This window comes from Wyeomyia smithii, chromosome 1 (assembly GCF_029784165.1).
Source record: "Wyeomyia smithii strain HCP4-BCI-WySm-NY-G18 chromosome 1, ASM2978416v1, whole genome shotgun sequence".
In the NCBI taxonomy this organism is placed as follows: domain Eukaryota; kingdom Metazoa; phylum Arthropoda; class Insecta; order Diptera; family Culicidae; genus Wyeomyia; species Wyeomyia smithii.
Genome location: NC_073694.1, coordinates 54,146,468 through 54,160,702, shown reverse-complemented (window position 1 = coordinate 54,160,702; position 14,235 = coordinate 54,146,468). Strand labels below are relative to the sequence as shown.

Genomic DNA, 14,235 nt, shown 5'->3' with positions numbered 1-14,235 from the left:
TTTTTTATTCCCCTCTACCGTGTTTCATAGAACTTTCTCTAATTGTACTGGAGAAAATGTATGTTCAATTATGTTTTTTTTTTATACTTCATCGCCTAAATTCAAGCATCTATAGGTGCGGTTCTGTTTAATAAATAAAAATCATCGTGTTTCAAATAGTCTACCATTCGATTTTTTAATTGATTAAAGCAACAAAGAACCGATAACAAAAAAATGTTAACGTCAATTGGTAATTGTTCATCTCAGCCGATCAAATAAAAATATTACCTACTACAAAATGGTACTGACTGACAGCCAAAGCTTAAAGGGTGTTACGATCAAAATTTGGGCGACCTAGTCTTGACGCACTTCTCTCATCCCTCCTTTTGCAGGTGTATGCGTGCAGAATAAAGTTTCTTCTTTTAATTTTACCATTCGTTCTTCAGATATTTTAATGGGGTCCAAGCTGCTCGCTCAACTGTCACCGACATATGAGACGTATGAGACTGTTAAAGTTCGCTGTTTTGGTAGGTCAATATTTCGTGCAGTATTGAACGATTTGAGAAAAAAAATGTGAATTTGCACGTCTTCTCGTTCGACCAAATGTCGATCGTAGCACTCTTCGTGTTTCCGACCAACTGATTCCAATACCATAAGTCTATCTACACGTGTGAAACACGATTGATTGCACTTGTAACGTAAGCTAATTTCCAGCTTTCAGCGTTCATGAAACTTATCATAATTTGCACTACTTATCTATCAAACTGATCTGCTTTTAACAAATGTGCCGAGCCTCGCACCGCTTACGATGACTAGATATCGAGCTCGAAAAACAGATCAATTATTTGTAGTTATGTGGTCGGTGTTTCCGGTGTGGATGACAGGTTGTTATCTGACGTCGACAACGGTCGGCAGAGTCCGATGCGAGCAGTCCCCAGGGGAATACCTTTCAGTATACTCACCGCCAGATCAAGCGTAGCTCCCTGCAGGCTGTGTTCGTTCACCGACACCAGCCGGTCGCCGGGAAAGATGAAATTGGTAGCTTCGGCTGAGCCACCAGGTATCAGCCCACGGACAACTATCACCGTTCCCTCCGTATCCAGTGGGTCCTGGTAGTCCAATATCGAGAACCCAAAACCACGCTCCGTCTTCTCGATATCACAGTAGATTACCTCATTGGTCCATAACGCTAGACCAGACACCTGCTCCACGGATTTGGAACGCTGCTGGTCAGTAAGGGTTGCCGTACTGGATGTGTACAGCGAACTCTCCGATTGAGCCTTTGTCAGGATACCTTGCAAACTCTGCAAGCTTTGTAGACCGCCTGCCAGAAGACTACGCGCCTCGAAGGCTTCCGCATTTTGAGAAGTATTAATCACAGTTGGAGCAGTAGAGCCACGGGCACAAATTACTCTCACTTTTGCCGGAAGCTCCTTCAAAATCTTCACTACCTCGATATGTTTCAAGCCTTGCAGACGGTGCTCGTTAACTTGCAGCAACTCATCGCCTGGCTTCAGGGTACCGTCCCGACCGACTGGGCCGTCTTCAAGAATTGATCGGATGTAATGATGAGGACGAACCTCGACCCCACCCTCCACTTCAACCGTGCCCTCCAAGCTAATGCCCAAACCGGAAAGTTTGTGAATATCAGCAAATATCACTTGACTGCCCGGAAGCTGTCTCTGCCACATTTCGATCACTGGATTCACTTCTACGACCGGAGTTGCAAACTGCGACGCACTCCGCAGAGTTTCTCCTTGCATATCTAGCACCAGATCCATATTTTCTCTCTTCGGAGTAGCGGCCGCCGATGCTGCCATTGCAGCAATCACCGTTCCGTTTTCGTACAATCCATTCTCACTGCAATCACCATTTTCTAACAAAAACACATTCGAATCGTACGTAGTTGCTGATTCCATCTCCGGCTCGATACCACACTCTCCACATTCCGTTACCATGGAATCCGCATCTGATTTGGCTAAACAAATCGAAAGCGTTGTAACAGAAGGTGATTGGACCATCGAACATCTGTGGGAACTGAATTGCGACATCGGCGTATTAGTTGGAGTTTGTGCATTTGCTGAGTTCGTATCGATCAACGCCACCTGCAGGTGTTCATACTTTCTGCCTCTGAGGAATCGCTCTAGGGATAACCTGACGGCAATATCTGTGTTCCTCAGTATCTCTACCGCTTGGTGGTTGGTTACACCACTTAGTGATTTACCATCCACTGCCACTATACGATCGTTAATTTGGATCTTTCCGCTCATTTCAGCCGCACTACCTTCGATAATACTTTTGACGAAAATCCCGGAAAGATCTTCCTCCTCACACACGTAACCGGCCACCGTTATTCCCAACCCGTAAACGTTTTTTCTTAGCTCCACGTCGTACGTTTCTGTTTCAGGCGTTTCCGGTAAGTCGATATAATCCAGTGGATCTGGTGGTGGTAATGGTGGTGGTGGGAGCTGCTGCTGTTGAGCAATACTAAGTAGAGGCTGACTAAGCACTTGTGGAATCGAAATCGAGGAAGGGGATATTAAGGCTAGACTGTTAGTATCGATATTTATTGTATTGTTCACCGCAACCACTTCGATGTGGGTAGGACAGAGCTCTTCAGATTCTTCGACCGGCGATTGAAGAAAAGCTCCCGACGTGTAGCCTGCCGTTTGCAGCAAGGTTCGATCCAACTCCTCCGGATCGGTTAGCATCTTGGTGGGGATAATGGGCGCATGGCTAGCCAGAGCCTGATAGTCCGGTGAGGTTGGTTCCACCGGACGAGCCACTATCAATCGCACCTGTTGACCAGTTTGGCGCAACACGGTAGCCACCTGTTCGGAGCTGAAGCCCCGCAAGTTAACATCACCAATCTGGAGCACATGGTCGCCGCTCTGCAGTCGACCGTCCCGCTCCGCCACCGACCCTGGTATAAGTGCTTTTATTACCACTCCAGTACTTCGGCCTCCGACCAACATAAATCCGAGCCCATTGCCGTCGTTAATTAGATCAATAATTTCCACCTGGGACCACTCAGTGCTTAAGACCATGACGCCGACCAGAACAGTTTTCTTACAAGACGAATTCGCATAATACGATGGGTAGTTAATGTTGGGTGACCTCTTTCTGGCAGCAAATAGTCTGGAAATGGACAAGAAATGATGGTATAATTTTAGTGAAAAAATTTGTTTTGAAATAAAAAGTAGTAGGAAGTAGTATCGGAGACACGACCGCATAGTTAGACGTAGAGCGCTTTTCATTATTAAGTCTTAAATTTGACTTTTATTTGTTCAAATTAAGTAACTCTCAGTTGAATAGCCCACATAGATTTTGATTTGTGCTACTCAAGATTGTTGAACAACTGATTTAAATTTCTCAACACACCAATTTCCGAACAAACATCATGAATAAACGCTTTTACATTATAAGAACGCTTTTTGGTTGGCAATCTATATAAATTAAGTGTTTGCAACCGGCACGTTCGCACGAGAAGTTGATAAACTCATTCAAAAAATTCATCGCAGGGTGCATATTCATTATTGTGCCTGATAAGTAGGTATTTACGATACTATTGGTTGACTTTTTCAAGTGTGGCTAATTCAAGACTTGCATTGATTTTTGCTATTGATAGTAAACTCACGTGTACTGTATAGTGCTGAGATGTGAAAAACTCATTAATTGCTCTAATTAAAAGCAATTGATTGTCCCTGAAAGGACGGTTGGAGTAGTTTTGTACAAAGCTGAGAAGCAATCGAATAAATTTTCGAAGGCAGAACAGCTTGGACATTCGAAAATTTTCCTGGACTTGATAGAAGCCCGTTCAGTTTCTCGTCATTGCGAATTACCACTTATAGGATGAGTAGCGTTCCCCGCTAATTCCAACACTTCCACAGCAATATACACCCGAAACGCGTGAAAGTCAATGGACGAATGAAAGATGATGTGATGAAATGAACCCGTGTAATTGTTCGTAGGCGGCATTCATAAATTACGTAACACTCATAGGTGGAGGGGGTCCCCTTGAGCATTACGAATTATTACATAAGAGAGGGTGGAAGGTGAGATTTGCGTTACGTAACAGAAAATCTCAGGGAAGACTGTAATTTTACTCCAAAAAACGAGTATTTTTATTAAGCAAATTCTTCTACTGCGTTACATAATTTTTATGAGGGGGGGGGGGGGTCAAGGTAATGGCGTTACGTTTTGTTACATATGGAGGGTGGTGGTAAAAAATAAGGTTTTTTGCGATACCTAATTTCTGAATTGTCGCCTTAACCCTTTCCCGCTCATGGTGACTCTAAAGCACCAAGAATTATAATCATCATATCTTGACATAAAATAGTTTGTTGTGCTTACGATTGTTCCATAAACTTTTTTATGCTGCCTAAGAGCATCACTGGGTTTTTGACGTAGAGTTACGTCTTACGGCAACATATACAGGGGACCAGTTTCATTACAGGGATCCAATTTCAAAAACCAAAAACATCGAGAGCGTCACAAAAATTGTCCACTTTCAACTTTTAACGATTTTCGTCATTTTTGCAAGAATCGATTGGAAAATCAACCAAGCACCCGTCCAAATGCAGAAGGTTGTAATCCGATTGTTCGAACGATTGTACTATTGAAAATTGTCAAGCCTTGTCGAAACGCAAATTTCGACCTCTGATTGGTCGCACAATGCTTCTTTCCCTAACAAGGTCGACAGAATATACCTAGTTGACTAAGAATGCGCGCTTTGTGTTTTATGTATAATTCATTCCATGATTGTACCGATACCACACGGACGTTGGTTGCTGATCGTGAAGAAGAAAGAAAAGCCGGGTTTCAATTTCTGGCTGATCGCGCTGGGCTCGTTGATACTTAAGCACCTGACTATCTGGCGGCTGTTATGGAGTTTTCGGTAGCTGCAGAATTATTGGAAATGGCAGGCAATTCTACTGAAGAAAACGGATGAACTAGAATCATCGGCAAAAGGTTATCCGAAATGATTAAAATTGAACAAACTTGCCAGTTTGTTAGTGTTGTCAAATATACTAGCACCTGTTGGTGCTCCACAATTGTGTGATTGAAGTAGTTAAGATTTTTCATCATATGTAATAAACGGAAAAGCGCAAATTTCAGCATTCGCAAGACAACAGGTGGCCGGTTGTAATATATACTTGTTCTAGAAATGCAGCAATTACGCTATTGCGTCTTAAAACAAAACGGTTATAGTTCGACATCACAGTAGAATTTCACCTTCATACTCATGTCTACCGTCGGCAGTATCAAACACGCACGATCTGCTCCCATGCGACTTTAGTCATACCTATTTTTTCAGTTATCCCATTCCACAACATGCGAAACAAATCTATGTCAGAGCGGATATTGCGCGCTATCTGGACCATGAAGCATTTATGCGATAATTGAATGAAATTTGCAACTGCAGCAACCAGCCTTTTTCAAGGCTACTAAATGTATTTGGAAGAGCATAATAATAATCTAAAATATCCCTAAAAAGACAGGAAAATGAGGTTATAATTCTTATAACTTGCTTATTACATGCACATGATAGACCAAAACAAGTTCAGTAAATATGGGAAATCTTAAAATTGGATTTTTTTCACGAAAATGAAAAAAGAAATTTTTGACGCAAATTTTCAAACGCGTTTTTCTCGAAACTATAAATTTTGAGTTGTGCCAGTATTGAATTCAACTGACGACATGTTATTTTGTTCCATTCCATTAAAGCAAAAATAATATACGAAACATATACGGAAAAATATATCGCTTCACACCATTAAAATGATTAACCCTAATCGAGTGTATTTCCAAAGCTATTGCAAAAAAATATTGACATAAGACAGGCTGTCGTAATTCTACGTTAACCTTGCAGTCGTTTCTTATAAACAACCTCTTCCACTTTTTTTCAAAATAATACAGTTGACAGTAATTTTAGTTAGTCTACAAAGTGTTCAGCTTGAATTTTCTCGTGAAGCTATAAATTTTAATGATAAACCTTGTGAGCGGGAGAGGGTTAATACCTACAGAGAAGAATAACACCACAAGTAGGCGGAGCCGCGGATGTGGTATTATGGAAGAACATAAAAAAGGAACGAAGACAAACATTGAGCGAGAACGAGAAGTACATTAGTTTTTTTGTCAACTGTTCAACCGCCAACTAGCATTAGATGGCACCAGGGACTCGAGCGACCTACGAACAAGCGATGATGAAAATCGTTTGATAATTAAGTTGAAAAAGGCCATTGCTGTGTCACAATACATATAAAGACAATATAAACACATTTATAAACAGGCTAGAAAATAATTGTACACCTATCACTCCAGCTAATATTGCTGCCGAAAATATTTTTTCTAATGTCAACTGCCTGGGGCCTATTACGGCAGGTAAACTTTCTTTTTTGCAACAGGCAATGTTCGATCTTATGAACGCCATGTTGCAGGCAAAATCGATGTTTGAAGCCATTCAAATAGGCACAAATTTTACTATTAAAATTGTTTCTAATTTAAAATTTAGCAATGATTTTAAATAAAACAATTAAAATATTAAATTGGAATGCTCGCTCATTGAAGGCCAATGAGAATGAGCTTTTTAACTTTTTAACAGTAAATAATGTGCATATTGCAATTATTACTGAAACATTTTTGAAACCTAACATAAAATTAAAATATGATCCCAATTACGTGGTTCATAGATATGATAGGATTCAGGGTTCCGGCGGTGGAGTTGCAATTGTTATTCATCGCCGAATCAAACATCGTGCTCTTCCCCATCTTGAGACGAAAGTTATTGAAACTTTGGGAATTGAAGTTCAAACTGAACTTGGGATTTTATTTATTGCCGCAGCATATTTACCATTTCAATGCACACGCGAGCTCAAAAATTATTTTAAAGGTGATTTACAAAAACTCACCAGAAATCGTTCGAAATTTTTCATAATCGGCGATTTTAACGCTAAACATCGTTCATGGAATAATTCTCAAAGTAATTCCAATGGCAAAATTTTATTCAACGATTGTTCTTCAGGATACTATTCTATTTTGTCTCCGAATAGTCCTACATGCTTTTCTTCTGTAAGAAACCCTTCAACAATTGATTTGGTGCTTACAGATCAAAGTCATGTATGTAGTGATTTGATCACACATGCTGACTTTGATTCTGATCATCTTCCAATAACTTTTTCTTTATCACATGAATCAGTTTTAAACCCTATGAGCTCTGTTTTTAATTATAACAAGGCTAATTGGGAAAGATACAAAACTCATATTGAGAGAAATTTCAATGATGAGCTTGATTTGCAAAACGAAGTGAATATTGATTCCGCTTTGGACGCATTAAAATGTGCAATTGTTGATGCCAGGAATTATTCTGTTCCAAAGGCTCAAGTGAAATTTGATTCACCAATAATTGACGAAAATCTTCAACTTCTAATTCGTTTGAAAAATGTCCGCAGACGTCAATATCAACGTTCTCGTGACCCTGTTTTTAAAACTATTTATAAAGATTTACAGAAAGAGATTAAACATAGATTTACTCTTCTGAGAAATCAAAATTTTGAGACTAAAGTTGAAAAATTGAAACCATATTCAAAACCATTTTGGAAGCTGTCGAAGATTCTTAAGAAACCTTCAAAGCCTATTCCAGTTTTAAAAGATGGTGAACGTTTTCTTGTATCCAATGAACAAAAGGCTCAAAGACTTGCTCAGCAGTTTGAGAGTGTTCATAACTAAAATTTGAATTTTGTGAGTCCAATTGAAAATGAAGTCACACGTCAATTTGATTTAATTTCTTCCCAGAATTTTTTACCTGCAGAAATAATTGAAACTAACTTGAATGAGATTAAATCAATTATTAAAAATTTCAAAAATATGAAAGCACCTGGTGACGATGGAATCTTTAATATACTAATCAAACATCTCCCTGAGAGCACAATGGAATTTTTAGTAAAAATTTTCAATTGCTGCTTCAAAATTGCATATTTTCCCAAATTATGGAAAAATGCAAAAATTACTCCCATTTTAAAACCGGATAAGAACCCAGCTGAAGTTTCAAGTTATCGACCAATCAGTTTGCTTTCTTCAATAAGTAAACTGTTTGAGAGAATTATTCTTAACAGAATGATGTCACACATCAACGAAAATTCAATTTTTGCAAATGAACAGTTTGGATTTCGCCATGGGCATTCCACAACTCATCAATTGCTCAGAGTTACTAATATGATACGAGCTAACAAATCTGAAGGTTATTCCACTGGAGCTGCTCTTTTAGACATAGAAAAAGCATTCGACAGTGTTTGGCATAAAGGTTTGATTGCGAAATTGCAAACTTTTAATTTTCCAATTTTCCTAATCAAAATTTTAAAATTATCTTACTGATCGAACTCTGCAGGTTGTCTATCAGAATTCAAAATCTGATAGATTTCCTGTCAGAGCAGGTGTACCTCAAGGTTCAGTCTTGGGTCCAGTCCTGTACAACATATTCACTTCAGATCTTCCTGATTTGCCTCCAGGATGCACAAAGTCATTGTTCTGCGATGACACAAGCATTTCCGTAAAAGGAAAAAGTCTTCGTGTCATATGCAGTCGATTGCAGAAAAGTTTAGATATTTTTTCTTCCTACTTGCAAAAGTGGAAAATCTCTCCCAATGCTTCTAAAACTCAAATGATAATTTTTCCGCATAAGCCTAGGGCTTCTTTCCTCAAGCCAAACAATAATCACGTTGTCAAGATGAATGGGGTTATTTTAAGTTGGTCCGACAAGGTTAAGTACTTGGGACTAATTTATGATAAAAAACTTATTTTCAAAGAGCACATTGAAAGTATACAAGCCAAGTGCATCAAATATACGAGATGTTTATATCCTCTCATTAACAGGAATTCTAAACTTTGTTTAAAGAACAAACTTTTGATTTACAAACAAATTTTTAGACCAGCAATGCTTTATGCTGTACCGATCTGGTCAAGTTGCTGTTCAACAAGGAAGAAAACGCTTCAAAGGATTCAGAATAAAATTCTGAAAATGATTTTGAAGCGTCCTCCTTGGTTTGGTACACTCGAATTACATAGACTTACTGGTGTTGAACCATTAGAAGCTATGTCAAATAAAATTATTAACAATTTTCGACAAAAATCGTTGCAATCCACAATTGCTACGATAAGCTCTCTTTATATCCAATAAGTTAGCAATTAAGTTAGTTGTAAGTTTACTTCCCCTTTTTCTGACAAGTAGGTTTAAATCCCTACGAATGATAAGTCCTAATTGCGAAAGCAAACAAATCCTAACAATTAAAATTACAAATTTCTAACAGTGTTGAGAAGTCACCATTTGTGATTGGACACACATACTCATTATTTACTAATATTTATCATAAATACTTAAGCTACTAACAAATCCCCCCTTTAAAAAAAAAAAAAAAAAAAAAAATAAACACATTTATTCAATGTTGCAGTAAAAATCATACAAATATATAATCGTTTCCTGCTGCGCTGCGGCAGGTCTGCTTGCTACTGGTCGATTCGGTTTTCAGTAAATCATCGTTTCGCTACAGTGATCGGATGAACAACAGTTAAGACTAAATTTTTGCAAGCTAGCTCTAATATGTGACTAGTGAATGACAGTTATACTTCCAGTAGACGTGTCGTTGTGCAGTCAAGCAAGCAAAGCAACAACAACAGCGACAAATCGTATAAATGCTTGAGTGTCAACTGTGCTGGGGAAGTACTTGAATTGCATCATGGCGGGCACGCGATTGGTTGAACTATAATCAAGTTGGCTATGAATTCCAACTTCTTCACTATGAAAAAATGTTTCAAAAATTGATTTCATAAACTAGAGGAATATTCTCTATCGAAGCGTTTGAAATCTTTCATTCCTCTGTTTCACTCTATTATATTTCAGAATATTAAAAAGTAAGACGTATTCTACGTCTGTTGTTTTCAACTTATCAGATATTCAATACAAGAATTGTATTAAATTCTTCTATTAAAATTGAATGTAAATACACAGTAAGACACACTTCGATCTTTTCAACGCGTTGGTAGGCTCGTACCTTGAATTTTCATAGTAGGACTTATTGAGCCTTAAGTGTGGTCACCGATACCAGAAGAGCGTTAAATTATCATTAATATTTTTATTCTTTAAGAATATAAAAAACTACAAAAAAACTTGAATGTGCAAGAAGCGAAATTAGAGCAAATCTTTTTTAGTAGCAAAGTCTCCCCAGCTTGTCCAGGTTTCTCCGGATTATATCAAATTCCTTAATAACTCCTGGTTCTTTCCAGGCGCTAGATATCTCGAATAATTAATATGTCGGTCATTTCCCTATTATGTTGTGGAAAGTTTGAAGGTCGAACAACACCATACACTTTAATACGATTAGCTCTTTTCCGTAACTTAGACATCAAAAAGGCAAACAAAACGGTTCCAAGAACATTGGATTACGATCGCAGTCGAGAAAAACCGGTAGCAAACCGAAAATATAATATGCCTATTTAGTAGGAAATGAACCATCATTAGATTCAGTTCTAGTAAACTAGAAGTGCAAAAGGAATAAGAGCACATTCCATTTATGCAAAAGTTGACAGTTGACGTCTTCCTACTGACCCGTCCGATTGTGTTGTGCTTCTATGGTAAGTTATGTACGTCCAATGGTATAAAACCACTTCCGAAGAGCGAATCTTAGCAGTTGCGAACGGTGGAGGGTATAAGAGCACCTTCCTAGTGCGTGTGTGTTAAAAGGGTTAAAATTATCAACTTTGTATAAGACTCAACTTTCATAAATTGATAAAAAGATTGTTACACTAACCATCACTTACCAAAAACTAATTCGCTAAAAACAAATTCAATAACGTGAAATCAATTAAAAAAATTGTTTCATTTACTTTTGTAGAAATTTACTTGAAAATTAATTAGTTCAATAAAAGCATTTCTTGTAAGTGTGCCAATTTCTAGCCCAAGTCACCTAAAAACCTACAAAAATCCGTGGCACTACACTCTAGAAATCTACAATCTAGTACCAAAATCTTTAAAACATGTTTCTTAGGTTTCTTGGTTCTGTTCTTTTTGTGTAAAAAATAATTTGAAAAGTGAAATCGTATCTTGAAGATAACGTGATTGTCGCTTAAACCACCGAAAATTTCAAATTTAGGGGAACAACAATGCTTCACACATTCAATTTTATTCACAAAACAATTTCTTTCTTCAAACATTGGCATATCAATCACGTTAGTCATTTGCACCTTAGGCTAGGAATATCCCAAAGAACACTTTGAGGCAAAACCAAAACATATAAATAAAGCCTTAAAGATAATTTTATTCCTCCTTCTGCTGATGAAAATGGTGTAGGCAGTGTATCAACATTTACTTGCAAATGTCTATTAAGACAAGATACATAGCTAGAGCGATAGTTCCGAAGCGGATATTCGCACAAAAAAGGTGACGGCATAGGCTTTTTTCCGTCACCACATCGATTACACAGTAATGATGGAATCAGTGGGTGTATGGAGAGGGGGGAAGGCGCAGCGTAATAAATGTCAAAATACCAAACACACACCTTTTGTTCGTTTTCGTACACCATTACGACACATAAATTACAGGACGCTTTTTATGCTACAAGCATCTTCATCGAACCCTTATTCGGTCTCCTCCTTTTTGTTTGATGCGTGAACGCAAAACGTTTTTTTTTTATTATTTACTCGTCGTTTAGATTGACTAGTTCTGACACTGTTGCTTGTTTAAAGCTTTTTCATTACTGAATCATTTTTCCTCTACCACTCTCACTTGGAACTAGACCGCCAATAGGGGTTGATACTGCTACCACATTATTATTCATACATTCTTGGAAGCACAAAATACCAAGTCATTTCAATGAAATGTGAACATAAAGCACTTGGAGCTAGTTACAGAAATGCTCTCTCTGTAACAGGATACTTGTGACACAATTTATGCTTCGCTTTTCTGTGGAAAAATATGATCTTTTTATTTCACTGCACCCACCCGAGTTACGATAAATTTTTATTTTTTCACATTCAGCAAAACAGTACATTATTAACAAGCAGCGGCTGACAGTGAACTTCATCCAACAGGTAATCCTTGGCGGCTCGATTGAGCATTACATGAGACAGGCAAAGAAAAGCACATTCAGATTTGTGAATCCATCCAACATTACACGCACGAAAAATCGAAACGACCGATACACGGAACGAGTTCTGGTTCTGACGCACCAACCGTGTTGACGAAACGCGCCCGGATCGAAGCGAGAACGAGGAATGATTGAAGAACCAATATTCAACCAGACACCAAGAGCAATAGTTTTTCCAACCAACAAACCACCCACCCTGCCGCCAGATTCCTTTGAACTACATTACACACTGGATCAGCGTACATACATACACGTGTGGGTGAGTGGAAAATAATGCTTGACAGAAGTGGCGCCTGCGTTCACCATCGGAAGCACGTGTCGGATCGAGCAGAGGAAAACGATTGGTTGATAGGCTTTCGCCGAAAAGGCGCACCCGGTCGAGCATACTTTTGGAGCTTTTGGTGAGACTGGCTCAATATTGGTGATGTTTTCGCATTTTCAAACACTAGAAGGATTGCTTCCCCTTCATATCCTTATAATAATTGTTCCTGAATATATCCCCTGAACAGATATTCAATTTATTGAGATGAATAATTATACCAATGTCAGAAAAACTACGAGAAAAAACCCTTTTGGTTTTGTAGTAACAATAGTAATATCTGCTTTTTTTTTAATTTTATCTATCAGATTTACAGATTTTTTTAAGTAGCAACGAAAAATTATCAACATCATTAGTGAGGCCCCAACATTTTTTCGTTGCAATAAACAATTGAAAACCAACTGCTGAATGCATTTTTTCGTATTGATAAATGAAAAGTTGTAAGATGCAAACTGTCTATATATTGAAATAATTCGGTTAATTCAGAAAAACTAAATACTAATTAAAAGACAAACTCTTCACATTATCGAATGTGGCTTACAAAGTGTGAAGGTGATACCTAAATATTGAAAAATATTAACTCGTTATTAGTCAAAACCCATAAGCATTTGTCATGACGCAGTGAAGACAAAACTAGAAAATATGGGATGAAGTTTCCGCTAGCACAGACATTTTTGGAACCTAACAATAAGAAAAAAATACTTTGAAAAACAACAATGCAGAAAAAAATTTATTCAAAAATCATAAGCGTGCCAAAAATGGGTGTAACGTGTGGCAACAAAATTGTTGAATTTGATTTTTTCAGGTTCTCTCATTCAGCAAACACCTCGTATCGTCCGCTATATGTAAGCTCTCTTTCCGCTTTATGCCAGTATATTTTTGTTGTTTATGCATGCTTACTTTTGTTAAAAATGGAGTTGGAGCAAGAAGCATTGCGTAAGCGTCTAAGAGCGAATTTCTTCATACCAACAGCTCACCTCGTTTGGACCTGAAGCTAACCTAAGGGGACAGCAATTCTTGATTCTATTTTTAAAAACGTTCTTGGAAATAGTGAAGTCGTAGTGATTGCCAACGTCGTTAAAGGCGCTCGGGCAAGCGTTAAGTAGATTGTTCTGGCCGTACGTAATTCTTAGTGTGGAAACAGCAAAAAGAGGAGATCTTCTCAGTTGTCGGGGTGGAACAGGGAGAGGAATTTTTAGAAGTAATTGAGGGCAGTCGATGTTCCCTTCGAGTATGTCGAAGATAAACATTATCTGTAACCTTTGCCGTCGTGTTCCTAATGTTTCTAAGTTGATCAGTTTATAGGGAGTTAGATATTCTGGAAGATGAAGTGGGTCTCGCCAAGGTAAATTGTGTAGTGCGAACCTCATGTGTCTTTAGAGCATAGATATCCGTGATGTGCCAAGCGTATCGCCGGATGAATCCAAGAACAGCAAATGCATCTGATGATATTAGTGCTAAGTGGTTGTTGAATCTCAGTTTGGAGACTAGCGTAACTCTTAAATTGGTGATGGAGGCGACACGTTCCAATGGGGATGATTTTAGGGTGTACTGGTGATTGAATGTGGTACAGCGACGAGTGAATGAGGTTATTTTGCAATTCTTGCCATTGATGCTCATGCCATTTTTTTCACACCACTGAAGGAGAATGTCTATATCGCTTTAGAGAGCCAAACAGTCGAGAATGGAAGTGATACTTCTGTACATCTTCAGGTCATCTGCAAACAACTGCTTGAAAGATGATTACGAGGACACAAATAGTTCACGAACAATACGAAAATCAGCAGCCCCAGGACACTG

General features: G+C 38.3%; 1 protein-coding gene across 1 annotated transcript; it reads right to left on the bottom strand.

Moving 5' to 3' along the window:
• Positions 1–830: 830 nt before the first annotated feature.
• On the bottom strand, positions 831–11,763 carry LOC129716747 (patj homolog). Its single transcript, XM_055666587.1, has 2 exons — positions 11,529–11,763; positions 831–3,117 (listed from the first exon to the last, which is right to left on the bottom strand). Exon 2 carries the CDS (start codon positions 3,024–3,026, stop codon positions 831–833), a length of 2,196 nt encoding a protein of 731 aa, XP_055522562.1. The 5' UTR covers positions 3,027–3,117; positions 11,529–11,763.
• Positions 11,764–14,235: the final 2,472 nt, after the last annotated feature.